This window comes from Pagrus pagrus, assembly GCF_965226575.1.
Source record: "Pagrus pagrus genome assembly, chromosome: 2".
NCBI lineage: Eukaryota > Metazoa > Chordata > Actinopteri > Spariformes > Sparidae > Pagrus > Pagrus pagrus.
In genome coordinates this window covers 17327462-17342926 of record NC_140186.1, presented here as the reverse complement: position 1 = coordinate 17342926, position 15465 = coordinate 17327462, and the positions used below count along the sequence as shown (strand labels likewise).

General features: G+C 42.5%; 1 protein-coding gene across 1 annotated transcript in view; it reads right to left on the bottom strand.

Annotated features, from left to right (window-relative positions):
• LOC311249911 (multiple PDZ domain protein) overlaps positions 1-15465 on the bottom strand; it is a 41805-nt gene that overhangs the window by 19298 nt on the left and 7042 nt on the right. The window contains exons 12-21 of the mRNA XM_084341309.1: positions 15283-15357; positions 14613-14692; positions 13912-14058; positions 12801-12986; positions 12517-12678; positions 11945-12154; positions 9799-9981; positions 7852-7975; positions 5534-5732; positions 622-960 (exon numbers count right to left, since the gene is read on the bottom strand). Coding sequence (XP_084197435.1) covers positions 622-960; positions 5534-5732; positions 7852-7975; positions 9799-9981; positions 11945-12154; positions 12517-12678; positions 12801-12986; positions 13912-14058; positions 14613-14692; positions 15283-15357 — 1705 coding nt within the window. The remainder of the gene's footprint in view (positions 1-621; positions 961-5533; positions 5733-7851; positions 7976-9798; positions 9982-11944; positions 12155-12516; positions 12679-12800; positions 12987-13911; positions 14059-14612; positions 14693-15282; positions 15358-15465) is intronic.

Genomic DNA, 15465 nt, shown 5'->3' with positions numbered 1-15465 from the left:
TAAGAGTGGAGAAAAGGGCTGCAGAGAGAAATGGGAGTGAGGGAGGGAGGAGAAAGGCAGAGGCACGGAGATGGAGCGAAAGCAGGGACAGACAGAAGCGAAACAATTCATTTTCGCTGACAGTCAGCACTGAGATCCATAAGCGAACAGCTAAATATAACTCAGGGATTCAACATTCAGAGAAGCCTTTTGCCTTTACCACGGAGAAGAATGGATAGGAGAAAATACGGACTGGAGGAGCCTCACGCTGAGCTGGCTGCACACTGAAACACATTGTTTCCTCGTGGATACGGTTAATTAAAGCGTCAGATAATAACTCAGATCATTAGTGTGACTTAAGCTGCCGGGTAACTGAAATGTGTGATGCGTTACAGCAATAAAACCCCTGGTTGCTATAAAAAAATCAAAAGCCTGAGGATAACATTTTCAAAGAACTCACATCAGGCACAATGTATAGCTATTTCATAGTCCGAATTCTCCGCAGAAAACATATCAACGTGTAATAAAGCTGGAGCCTTGAAGTCTAATAAACCCTGAGACAGGTTTATCTTGCACTCTGGGGCCAGAGTACAGATTAGGTGACCATAAATAATAGGCTGAGACCTCTGGATCTTACATTACCTTGAGTCGGGGGCCGGGGTGATGGTCGGGCCTCTGAACGGAGCTTTAAATGAAGCAGAGGTCCTGCCTAACGCTGAATCTAGTGCTGCAGCCTTAAATTTGACTGAGGCCGAGTGTTTGAGTGCGGATGAAGCTGGAGCTGGAGCCGGAGTTGGAGCTTCAGCTCTGACCGGACTGGGGGATCTTGCCGGGGCCGGGGCCGGGTCCAAGGCAGGATCTGGAGACAGGTTCGGTGGGGTCGGTGAGGAGGGGGCGCTGTCTCCTGCGATGGATGCCAGAGGAGGTAAACACAGACGGCTTCGGTGCTCGTCCACCTGGTGGGCTGCGACGTAGGTTACGCTGAGGGGAGGGGACCGTGGGATAAGAGATGTGGGGTCAGGTTGGAAATTAAATATTAATAGGACTCAAACGCTCCCTCCATCACTGTTTTCACAGATGCACAAAACAATGACTGATGTGTTGACAAGGAACAAGACAAATTACAGTCTGGAATGGTTTCTATAAAGGACAGATGGATTAGCACCTCTGCAAGTGAAGGAGAGGATAATGTTATGGTTTAAATGTTCTGCACTGTAAGTATGAATCTGCCTAGGAGCACCTCTAAAGCTCACCGATTAACATATTGTCTTGTTTGTGTAAAGAGACACTTCACCCCAAAATCATAACAACATATTTTCCATCGCCCCTGTTGTGTATTTTTTTTAACCATCTAGATTGTTTTGGTGTGAGCTGCTGAGTCTGCCATCTCTTGAAATATAATGCAACTAGATGGCACTTGGCTTGTGGTGCTCAAGACACAAACAAAAATAAAAATAAGAATAAAGAAATAAGTGAAAAATAAATGAAAATATGACCTGTTTCATGTATTAACTATTTTCTGTCTACCGAAGCTAAGTTAGCTCAGTTGGCTTGATATGATATTTGAGAGAAGGCTGATACTGTATCTCCAAAACTCGGCAACACACAACAAAACAATCTGGATAGATAAATAACACTACAAGGAAAATGTGTTTGTTCATTTTTTGGGGAGGGGGTTAACCGTCTGTTTAGTCTGCACCAAAAAAAACAAAGTTTAGAGGTTTTTTCTTAGTCGAGTAACTTCCTGGATAAATTTTGAACCACAACATTTGTACCCGACTAAATAAAAGAGGGGAAAGCTGGATACCTGAAGCAATGTTTATTATTCCAAGTAACTATTATCTCCTGAAAAAATACCAATAAACAACCACTAACAACCGAGGCTGCTGTCTTAGATGTAAAGTTTTTTTAATCCAGCTATGAATTTTAGATGTGCCCCACTCCGACAACATGCTTGTACAGCGGCTGGTACAAGATGAAAAGAAAAGTGTAAATACAATTCTGACAAAATGTTGATTTTACATCACTAAATGATGCATTTCTGACACTTCTGAGACAGTTTCTGAAACACGTCATTTGTAGCATAATAAAGAAACGTGTTTTGCATAAGCCTGGATCCATCTAAGCTATGGTGTAATTGATGTCATTTAACTGAAGTGTCAAGGACATCATTAAAGACCCCCGCCCCCCGTCCCCCACTTCCATTCTCGTGTGACGCTACCAGTAGACATGCTGTTTGAATCCGCTGAAAGAGCCAATTTCTCTGTTCCACTCATGGTGGCAGATTGAATATGGAGGTCTTCTGCGCTAAGCTGTTGTGACTGAGCCATGTGGACAGCCTGTCTTGTCTCAACAGAGGCAGTTTGATAGTGACAAGCCCTCACCCTTCCATGTCTGTCTTATTCTGAGGCTGCCAAAGCAACTCATCTGCCTCCACTCTCTGTTAGTTTGTCTGCAGTGCTGTCAGGAGGAGGCAGTGCGAGCATGTGTGTGCAGCTGAGTGTTTTTTAGGTGTGTGTGTGTGTGTGCATGCGATTGAGAGAGACAGAACGCAGGCATGTGTTCATCTATGTGTGTATTGTGTGTGCATCTATGAGAGGCTCTTTAAAACGCTCTTTTATTCAGAAGCGCACTGTTCAAGGTGAGATGAGTGATGAATTATTCAGAGATATTTCCCATCGCAGGAAAAAGGTGTTTTTGGAGGTTAGACCATTGAAAGGCTGTGTATGCGTGTGTGTGTGTATGTGTGTGCCTTTAAAAGCAAGGGAGAGAGGGAGAAAGAGACAGAGAGGTTGAGCGAGAGAGTGAGTGGGTGTTTTGCAGGGCAGCGGGGTGGTGGAGGTGGGGCACATCTCCAATCAGCCAAACAAGCATTGTCGATGTGGAGCCATAACTGCTGATGTTAGAACAAGTAATAATTTTTCCAATTTCCCCTCAGGCAATCTTTAAAATTTCATCATCTAATCTAATTTAACATGACCGCAGCGCCTCCGTCAACTATGATTGCAGTGTCAAAAAACAAGGTGGTAATGGAGATCTAAAGTGAGACGAGATCGTTTAAACACGGCGATATGCAGTGAAAGTCATGTTCGTGACGGCGGAGGGCACACATTTGTATTTATCGTGTACATATACTCACTCATTCGAGTCACACAGACTGTCAAGATCTGCATGGGTAGATCTAGAAAACGTGAGCAGTGTTCAATTACTTTTTTGTTTCTCTGCATTCCCAAGGGAGCTTTCTATATTCTCTCTAAGAACTCTGGCTTTTCCCGTTTTGCAGGCAAAGACGTGTTTGAACTATGACATGAGGGAAAGTGCGTGTGATTGACGGGGAACACGTCCCACTTTAATGGGCAAATGCGGGGCCTTGTTTTGTGTCGTGAGCTGTGGCCACTAGACGTTATGTGTTACATTTTAGCCACACACTGTCAGCTAAACTATAATGTACACAACTGGTGTTTGTGAGGCAGAGCACTGAATGGTTGCACTTGAATGACGTGCTGTTATGTACACACTGTCATGCATTTTTTTTTTCAAGATTAAGAGCAGGCCTTAAAGTAGATTATATGCAAAGATAAGGATAATGTAATTATTTAAACATACAGTATTTTGTTCATTTTTCAAAAATATATTAAACAGCTGGTTATCAGTTACAATACTAATATCTGGGGACCCCATCCATTAAGAAGCATCATAACCCATCACGTTCTTCAGAATTGATTCATCAAGGAAACCCACATAGTCTCTTATTTTGGGCCAATGGGCAATAGTTGTAAGCTTCTTTTGTTGTTCATAATCATTAATCAACGGCTAATCTATTTCTCTGGAAAAAGTCACTTTTGCTTTAACAACCGTTCTTCTTACTCTGAACTTGTTTGCTCACATCTACATCTAGATGGCAGAAGACAAATATTCACGAGGACATCATGTTTTCTATGTGCAATGATGTAGAGTTTTGTGCTGATGAACACCATCATAAATTTGTCCCGTATGAAACATTCAATTTTGTGAGCTTCCTTTTTGTCTTACAGGTGTTTTCACTGCTTGTACCTGATTACACCTCCTTTGTGGACTGTGTGTACAGACTGTGCCTGATTGAAATCTCTCTGACCATTATCAGCAAAAGTGTGTAAGGATTATCATCACAACTCACTTAAAGTATCACAAGTAAAAGCACTCATTCAGTAATGAGATGGTCCCTGTCAGTGTTTATATTTTTGGATTACTATTTCGATGAGCTCATGTAAAGCCAACGCAACTCTTTACAGCGTCAGCCTGGGCAGATGTCTAATTAGCCAGAATAAGTGAAAACACCTGCCGGTGTGCAGAGTCTTTGTGACAAGTAAATGGAGGAAGAGTGCAGGTGTAAGTCATGACGTGAGTGATGGCTGGACTCCATAGCTGCTTTGTTTTCCAGCGTCCTGATATTGTGCATGCTGACTCACTGTCACGACTCGCTGGGACACTAGAATGAGGACATCGTTAGTGTCATTCCTAACACCTGCGCTTTCCCCACCAAGTCTGAAAAGCCTTGTACCTTTAATAATTCTGCCAATATCAAGTTTTTGTTTCGCTGATTTTTTTCTAAAAACAATAAATATCTTAAATGTAAGTATTTGCTGCTTTTCTTTGTCATTTATTTATGACAGTAAATGAAGACTCTTTAGGTTTTGGACTGTTGGCTGGACAAAAGAGACAATTTGAAGACGTCACTTTGGCCTCTGGGAAATATAATAAGCATTTTCCATTTTTTTCTATTGATAGACCAAATGATTGATCGATTAATTGTGGAATTAATCGGCAGATTGGTCAACAATGAAATTAATCATTAGTTGCAGCCCTACACTGTCAGAAAATAAGTTTTTTATTTGTACCTTTAGGGTTACATCAGCTTGTCACCCTCTAAGGTACAGTTGTTGTACCCTTGACATTGGGTGCTTATTTGTACCCGTGCTGTTTGAGCCTTAAAGAGCCCAGCCTTGTACCTTTAATGGCAATTTTGTACCATAATTTAAGGGGACAAAAACTAAACAAATTTGGAAAAAATAGTACATATATGTACCTTTTTGACCCTCAAAAGGTACACACAGTTACCTTGAAGTCCAACATTTAGCCCTAATGGGATAAATTAGTGTAGATTGTACCTTGGGGATCATTAATGGACTCCTAATGTACCCCTTTTCTACGACAGTGTATCTGCTACTGTCAAAATTAGCAAAAGTGAATTGCCATGACTGTAGGCTACAGTTGGTTGATTAAGGAGCCGCTCTCTACAACAATTAGGAAAGAAGATTCAAGCAGCACTTGAGCCACTGTAAAGAGGATAACGCACACAGTGTTGCTCACTTGGCCACCCACTGGTTTTTGATACAGGTTAAGGATTATTGAGATCAGGTGAGGCAGCGGGAGCTCAGTGATGTAGTGTGATAAAACTTTCATGGAGCTGTGTGAGCTCCACAGTGATAAACAGTACGGATCACCTGTTATTTTTCAACCTAGAACAAAGCACTTGACACAGTGTAATGCTGTTAGACAGTGACTGGCCCCTCACCTCATCTCCGGCCCTATGACAGAGTGTCTGCGGAGCATGGCCCTGGCCCTGGCGTTGGTCAGGTTGGAGGTAGGTTCTCCATTGATGGCCAAGATGGCGTCCCCAACCCCCAGCCTGCCATCCTGGCTGACAGAGCCCCCCTGGACCACACTACGCACCAGCATGCCTGAGCCATCCTTGATAGCACTCACCGACATCCCTGCCAACATGCACACACACACACACGTACACAGACACATGCACATGAGCTCAGGTGAGTGGAGGCTTGGCTAAGGCTGCTTTGAATGCATGCCAAACAGACAGCCGCACAAACAAACACCTGACAGTGGCATAATCAGCATAATCAAGACAGACACTAGGCAGATTAGCACACAAACATGGCTACACATGCTTGACATTTGCACAGCATCATCCTTCACAGTCACACTCACGTACGGTGCACAAACACAATCACACACACTCACACCGACACAGGGCATAGGGCATAGGTGACTCGGGGGTAACACATGCCAGTCGCAAAAACACCTGACTTTGGCATTATCAAATTGGATGCAAGGCGGATTACACCGACGCTTCATTAATGCAAACAGGCAGAAGGCGGTAAATCAGGCATCACACACACACACACGTGCGCGCAAGCGTCTCATGCACACACATAGACACAATGCAGACGGGGAAGGCTGCCGTGGCGCTTGCGTACTACAATGCTATCTAATGGAAGACTACGCACATCCACAACACTATGGTCGTACATAATTTGAAGTTGGTCAAAGAAAATGACTTTGTGCTTATTTTGATCAAATAAATAGTTTATTGTTTTTTGGTATTACATTCAAATTACAATACAATCATAGTGCATGGAATACAGTCGACTGGAGACACAGCTAATGACGCTGACAAAACAAGTAGAAGACACAAGACATTTAAAAGACATGAGAGGAAGTCTGAGGTCGTAATGATGAATGTCTCGACATCCAAAAGGTGTTGAAATACTATGACACTGCAACAAAATACATTTTTCTATTACAAACTCTGCGGCAAAATAATTAATAATCATTTATGGTAATTTCCATATGAAATCTATTTGTTTTGACCTCAACAAAACATTGTTAGATTACCACAGATGTACAGTAAGTGCAACAGGTTCACATCATTCAAGAAAATACTTCTAAATAGGCTGTTTATATTCATGTGTTTAGACGAGCAAGGCAAGATAAAAAGACCTCATTTTAGTCCATCAGACCTTTTCCTTAACCAACCTGCTCTGAAAGCCATACAGTCCTTGTAGTTCAGAACAACCATACAATGTACGTGCTGTACATATTAGCGTATCTCATCTCCGAAAATGGGCATAACGTCATTGTTACACAATGGGTACACTTATACATGGCACCTAATAACAGGAAGAATGTAAAGTAGTACAAATAAATACTGTACTACAATACTATTGCTCATAAAACATCCCCAGTATTCAGGCCTTACAGGTACAGACTATAGCTCAACCAGAGCTGAAGCTTTGCTTCAAATTCAAATATATTTAAATAAACCAAAATCACAGAAAATCTGCAAACCTTCCAGAAAAGCCATGCTACAGAATATATCTCAGCAAGAGGAGCTACAATATTTTAAACAGATGAAACCAAAGAATGCAGTGACACATAGACTGTAGGTTATGACCTTGATCTTCTCTACCTAAGAACATTTACATAATTATAAACTTTCACACACGCACACACCCACACACGCAAGAGTAGTGCAGTGCCTTATCGGAGCACTTTACCAGAATACAAATGAGTTTGCTACCTTAGCTTTGCATTGTGCCCTGAGATGAAAGTGCAGGAGCACCTTACACCCTGTTGTTTTCTCCCTTGTCATGTTTCAACAGCCAAACATTGGACTTGCTCTTGGAGCAGTAAAGACAATGTACTCTCAACCCTGGAGTACAAAAACAAATATATTTAGATCAATATTCATTTCAATAAATACTTAATATATAACAATATATACTCTTTAAATATCATTTCTTAAAATTCTATCACATTACTTGGACCCCATTCTGACCCCAAGACTATCCTCTCGGACAAATACACACAGACATCCAGTACACCCACACACTCACACACATACACAACACACACACACACACACACACACACACACACAGTTATCATCTCCTCCCTCAGGTATGAGGAGCACATCACTTCACCACTCCTCTTCAAGGCAGTCGTCATCACCATCGCCTATTAGCGTCATTACCGCCATGCCGGCGACGTACACACACCAAGACACCATCACCATGAGAAAGACGGAGAACATACCAAGGCTACGGTTGCCCCGGACAACAGTGATTGTCCTCTCAAAGCTGGTGCGATGGGGCAGAGGCGGAGCTTGCTGCCTATTGTCGTCTTCCATGATGCTGAAGCGCTGACGCAGCTGGTTTTCCTGAGAGAGACAGCAGAGGGCATGAGTGAGTAAGAGTGTGACGATGTTGGACAAATACAGTAAACAAGAGTAAGAGCCTAGAGCCATGCTAGCAGCTCTGTGTGGCTTTACTTAGGCACAGTGGCGCTTGAAGACACATGCTAATGTGCTCACAATCACAATGCTAACAACCTCATGTTTAGCAAGTATAATGTATACCATTTTCACCATCTTAGTTCAGCATGTTAGCATTCTAATGCTATGTGCCAATAAAGAATGGTTATCGCAGAGAAAATGTAGTCCATATTTACTGTCTGTCCTTATATCTGCACTCATAGCGCCTCAGAATTATCAAATATTTCTGTTTGTTTGTTCTTGCGATTGGTTGTCACAGTCCACTGTACAACTATGTTTACCGACCATGTTGAAATTCAAGTTTAACTGAGTTGAATCGAGATGAAGATGAAGGGGTGAGACTGCCTAGCTAGATGGTATCCTTGAATATCTGAATGTGAATCTCATGGTGGTGGTAGAGGCAACTGATCTAATATTTGTTGAGATAATTTAGTCTGGACCAAAGCGGTGGACCAATCGATGACCTACTGATCGATCCACCAGCCGAGTGGCAGACATTGCCATCCCTAGAGTCGTGCTGCTGGCATAGCTAAAAAGTCAAGAGCGGTGCATGGTGAATAAATCCATACAGTAGGGTTATATAAGAGCACCAATGACGGTGGAAAATTGCAGATTTACCCCAACACCGACTTTGACGCACATCACCTGGAGTAAATCTTACAATTAGAAAACAAATTCACTTTTCAGATGTAACATGGAACTAAAGTCCTAAACTACTATCAACACACACCATCATATTTCTGGTCTGACACCAAAATGACTTCAAACAACCATTAACTCTCCAAGGTGAAGGCCTTTGGAGTAATTCTGAAATGTAAAACATGCAGGAAGGTAGACTCCTTTGGTCCCCCCGGGCACTTCCCAAAGAAAAAGGGCAACGAGGAGATCGTCTTTGAACCTTCACAGAAAGTACGAGCAGCACTGAAGTTCTGAAGCTACCTTTGCAACAAGCCTGTCTTTGATGAGAACACACTGACACTTGCTGCTCTGAGTCTCTTTGTGTGTGTGTATACGTGTGGGAGACACCAAGGCAGCACTGTACGTCCTTGTGCGAAACCAGGTGCCAATGTCGTGCGAGCAGTAAGCGCTTTTCATTGAGAGGCAATTGTTGGTAATTAAGCAAAAGCGAGTACAAAAGGCCGCCTCAATAGGATTGAGTCGATGCCACAATGGAGGAACAAGTCTTTGACACTGAGCACTTTCGCTATACCTGACCCACTGATACTGATACTGCCGTCTGTAAGCTCCTCGCTATAGAACGTGAACAGAGAGAGCAGACGCTGCCACAGTAATCTCCTTTAGAGCAGCTAAAATGGCTACCCACTGAATCTCAGGTTTGCATGGTAATGAGCAATGCTTCTGCTGTGATGGACTGCTGCAGCGTTACAGTAACTGTCACTGCAATGATGCGTCCTGCTGGGTTTAAAGCAAGGAAATGCTAATTTACAAGACTGTGCATGATTATACAACACGCAAACAAGTTTATGTTATTGAACGACATAACACATTTAAATCTAGTGAACGCCAACAAGGGCTGTGACATTTTCTACTTTACTTTCAGATGTGTTTTCTGCAAGGAAAACTGGCGCTATTAAAACAGCTTTTGGACTCTGCCCTTCCCTCTTCTGTGGACCAAACTCCTACAGATCACAAACGCTCAAAAGTGAGCAAAAAGAAACATCCAGTCCTTTGTGTGTTTTATGACATACCGTTGTACTGTAACGTGGCTGGATGATTCTGTTGTCCTCAGAGTTGTAAGTGTTGCTGTTGCTGTTGGTGTTTGCCTCCTCTGCCTCAGCTAGCAGGCTGACCTGAGTGTGGCTTTCATTGTCGTCGCAGGAAGCCCGCGCGCTCCTCTCTGAGATGGGTGTTAAGCCGCCACAAAGCTCCAGCTGAGAATGCAAAATTCCAAAAGTTGTAAAGGGAGCTGTCTGCTTAAAAGTGAGTAAATTCACATGGAAGCAAACAGCCTAAAGAAGGTGACTTGTAAATTAGACACCCTCTTCTCCTCTCCCCCTCTCTCTCTCCATCTGTAGTGTGGTCGAGCATTGTGTTCATCTCTCAGCTGCATTAAATATTCAGACGGCCTGTAACTGGAGTCTCTGTTCCTTGTTACTAAGCCACAGTCCACAACAAAAGGGAGAAGAAATACTGTACTCTCAAGAAAAACACACATTTAAGTAATTGTCTTGCATATGCCTGTCTGTCGTCTGTGCTGTCTGATCTGACGGGTACGGTGCTGTAAAAAAGAATTTCCCCTTAGGATAATAAAGTCTAAGTTTGAAGTATATCTGTGGAAATGACTATCTATTAATATGAAACAGCATTTTGGGAAATCATTTTTAAAAATCCTGAAAAAAATCCACTTTTGAATTAAAAGGTACATGTGTTGCAATCCATGATAATTCATTTGTTATTTGAAAATCCAAATTTCCTACATGTGCACAGGTTTGGGCAACATAATGATATACTGTATGACAACATACGCGTGTCTATTGTCAAAGACTTTGCCATACCATTATATACCTTAATATCCATCCCTTTGATAACTCTGGCTTATTAGGCCAGCTATTTCTACCAGTGGTACTCTGCTATTGCCAGGGGGAACATGGAGAAACAGTGGAGAAGCTCAACTAATTTGAAAAAAACAAATTAATGAACTGAAAAACACATCCACATATTGAGTCTGCTTTAAATAATTAATTTAGGTGTTGCTGCAATTAAGAGTGCTTGAAAACAAGCAAGCGAAAGAGCAGAGGAGATGAGACAGAAAGCTTGAAGTAATAGGAAAACTGTTGAAATAGTAAAACTAAAGTTATGGATAAATGGGTAAAAGGTCCAGCTTTTGCCACTCCATGTGGTTGCAGTACGAATGCTAACTAACTGAAATAAACAGACAGTTCAATGGTGTGAAAACACTGTAACATCCACTGTTATATGATCATATATAATAGCCAGTTTTGAAATACATTCAAATAAACACTTTGGAATATAAATGGCGGTGCTGATGAATACATGAGTTCATCGGACTGTATGCTGGGTGAGCTGGTGCAGCAAAGGTTGGGAACCACTGTATTAAGGCCGCTGTTGGCGGTGTTGACACTGAGCGTGAATTCATGAAAGCAGTAGTGGATCTTTATGTTTAATGTATTACTGTGATGAAGCACCTTAATTTGCTAACACTTCTCTCGGATTATTTTAGTCAGTAAATTAGATTCAAATCAAATAATCTATATTGATATTTAAACACAAAATAACAGATATCAGGATGAGGATTTTATCTGTATCACCCACTTCTAGTTGTAAGAATTTACTCTTTTGGGTGAAGATTCAAAGGCGATGGGCCTTTTCTTTTTTCTTTGTCCTTCAGTCTTTTATATATGTCGGTTATTATGCATGTAAATGATCTTGAAAGGTAAAAGCTCCTCAGTAGTCAGTAGTCCCGCCTTTAACTCTGTGACTTTGTGACATTACACTACATCACCATTCTGAACATTAGCATAATTTATGCCTAGAAGCTAATTTGGCAAGAATTAATTTAACACAGCTGCTCCATTGTTGTTACTAGCGCTGGCTCAGGCGTGTGTAAGGTGACCAATCAGAGTAGACTGTGTAATCTCAGGTGAGGGGCCTTAAAGGGACAGGAGCTAAAGGAGTGTTAAAAAAAGATGGGGAATACAGTGCTCCAGCACTGGACAGTATGAGAACACTGATGTCTTTTCTGAGCATTAATCCATGTAAACCTATTCTAGTAGTAACCCAAATTAAAACTATTAATGTCACAAAAACTGAAATAAATTCTCTCAAGTGTCCCACACGAAAATGTAAATGTACTCTTTATCAAATTATACATACTGGCAGAGGTTTGGCAACTCCAATGCGAATAGGGCCATATCCGGTGGATTTTAGGACATGCACGGCATAATCCAGGCTGGAGCCTTCCAAGTCAGTTTCATTAACAAACATGAGTCGGTCACCGGGCAGCAGGCGACCATCTCGATCTGCAATACCTCCAGGAACTAAGGACCGGATTACCAGAACTGTTTTAGTGGCATCTTCTGGATCCTAGAGTTTGACATATGGTTGGAAAGGACAGTTTGGTGAGGATATACATGGAAAATTTAAAATAAGATAGACTGCGAATTAAAATGAGAGATTCATTTAATTCAGGTAAACAACAGAATAAAAGGACAGGTGTATAGTAATACTACTATTCCTTTACACTGACTTTTTGCTCATGATTGGACCTGTTTTCGATCTAAAATTGAAAACAGCAACTGTCAGAGCACTTTCCACTTTCCATATGCTTCTCTATGTTCTTAGCGTTTGTTAGCATTCATCCTATCCAACCTGACACTGACATTATCAGACTGCAGTCTATTTCAGTCTGTTCTATTTGTGGAAGGGCTGAGGGGCATGTCTCTGACCTGGTAGTCCAGGATACTGAAGCCCAGGCCCGACTCGCCTTTCTCCAGCTCGACCACCTGTGCCTCTCTCTCCCACATGGCCAGAGGAGGTGACATGGGGGGCACGCCACGCTTGGTGATGTCCTCGGCCATAGGACAGGGAATGACACAGCCCTGGTCCAACTGGGACAAGCAGAGAAGAGGGAGAGGGGATTGATATACAAGAGAAGTGGCATGTCAGTAGCGTTTCGAATGCAGAGGACGTGTAACAATCCTAATGTGGTTTATCCTTTGTGTGCCTTCACCTTGTCATTGAACTCAGCCAGCAGCTCTTTCAGGGTGAGACGGACTTCATCGTCGTCTTCCTCATCGCTGTCAGGAATTGTAGGGGGCACAATGCGAGAGCACACCAGGCAAACATGCATTGGCAGCTCTTTTAGAATATTGACCACCTCCTTATGTGCCACTCCAATGAGAGGGATCCCATTCACCTGCCAGGAAGATACATAATACAGCATTTTCTAAAATAGATATTCTAATGGTCTTAGTCATGCTCCTGGGCTTTTGAAAAATACATAATACCTGCCGTTATCATACACTTGTGCCTCTATTTAAATCAGTTTGACGGAGTGTGTGTGTGTGTGTGTGTGTGTGTGTGTGTATGGGCCAGACAGCCCTAAAATCTGATATCTTTAGTGATATTTCAGGTTTGGGCCTCGTGAAGCAATTAGTAGCCAGAGTACATCAAGCCACGGAAAGAACAATTAAAGCTGAAAGCGGTAACCGAGCGAGGCTCATTTAAAAAACGGCGCTGAACAATGGCTCTGCCGCGCCGATGTCGTCTGAAGGGAGATCAAAGGGTTGAGCTGCGACACAGATGTTGGCTCTGCGCTCTGAAGATACGAAGGACACAAGTGTGCCAGTGTGCCGTCAGTGTTTTCTATGGCGCGAGCGAAGCTACTGTGCATTGTCTGAGAGTTCATCAGACAGCTCATCATGATGAGTGATACGTGTGGGTGCGTGAACTTGCCCAGTGGAGGGGGAGGAGGGCAAGCACTCCCCCTGCAACACAAACACAAACGCACAGAGCCACACATACTCACACCCACCTTCTTATGACTGTTTTTGCTGCCTTAAGGGAAAATGCTGATTTTTTTTTTTTACTTGAAATCGTGCTGTGTTTACTGAAAAGCTGTCAACTGTAGTGTACGGCTTAAGTGAAGATGAGTGTAGTAAGAAACTATGATACTGTGACCTCAAGATAATCCACAAGGGAGCCTTTTTTATTAGTCATCCACAGATGAAACTAATCAGTCCCACTCAGATCATATCTTATTCCAGTTTGCATCATCTCATATCTTTATTAAAGGCTGAGCTGTAGAGTAATAGGCTGAAAGGATCGGTATCATGGGTTACCTCCAGTATCTGGTCTCCGGTGAAGATCTTGCCACTTTGGCCAACAGGCCCCTCGGGTAAGACGGAGCACAGGTAGTGATGTCCCGCCCGAGCCTCCAGACTGATGCCAAGACCACTTGTCTCACCGAAGCGCTCCAGATGACACACCTGAAGGAGTGACGTGAAGTTGAGTGGTGGGAAATGAAGAAAGAGAAGCAAAGTAAAGTGAGTGGGGGGGTTTCTTCTCGTGCAGGGCTGTATAGCTTCAAAGCTTTAATATTATTTTATTCTCCTAACGTACTGAGGGTAATTTTTGCCTATAATTTGAGGGATTTATGCAATATTGTGATATAACTTGTGTTCATTATGACTGTTAAAGTTTCATATTTCTTTATCCAACAGCTTGAGGGATCTGTGCAATGCTGATACTGTGATTTAATTGGTGTTAATTCTGATTTGTTAAAGTATCTTTTCATCTTGTTTGCTATTACGACTTAATTTCACTGAAAAAGAGCTTCCCTACGGGTCAACACAGTGCCTCACTAAGTAAATGGTTTCTGAAAGTGAAATAACTATTAACTAAAGTTAAATTAACTCTAAATGTTTGATGTATTAATGATCGTTATTATAAACAGTTATTGAAAACCTCAATAGAATTGAAGAAAGATTTTGTTATGCTTTTTTTTTAATCAAATGCTTATCTTCACCACAGAGAGACGTACAATAACTTCAAATCGCGGTCCGACTGCATGCTGCCACCTCTTCCTCAGGTCCTCCTCTTCATCCGGCGTCAGCTTCACACCTGTTAAGTGTGCACACATAAAAAGACAATCACCCTCACGCCACATACACACGAACACATATGCACACAGAGACAAATACACATCTCCATTCGCATCGTTCCTCGCCCCAGATGATCCAATCGATAAAGAATAGGATCCCATATGAAAACATCACCTGTTTTATGAAGAGGAGACAACATAATTCTTTTTGAGGCAAAGCAGGATGTCAACTACACACACACACACACGCCCCCACACTACAGGCACACATATTCACACCCACCATCTTGTAATTTCCTGGCAAACTAATGTTTTCTCGTTCATCTATTAAAGCCTCACAGCAATCAGGGCTTATTTGGCTGCGCTCTCTAATCAAGCCCTGAAATCCTCGTCTAAATAAAGCCATATATAGAGGCGGAGCGAGAGACAAATCATCTGGAATGAGCTGAATGAGTTGGATAAACACATGACTGCATGACACTATAAATAGACTCCCATCAAAGAGTGTGCTTCGCTGCCACATTGCTTTTCCCTGGGCCCAATCAGCATATCAGACTAAGACCCATGATCCAGTTCCAGACTGCAGTGCAGCATGGGAAGGGGAGCTTACCGTTTCTGGAATCGTGTCGGGGTCGTCTGCTGGCGTATGCTGCACGCCGGGAGATTTCGCGCAGAGAGCAGATTCCTGGGAGAGACGAGGAAACACATTTGAGCACACATGCCGGGATCCGATCACACATACAAACAAAAAAGATAACGTGTACAAATTCCCAACGAGCGTTTGAGAGATGAC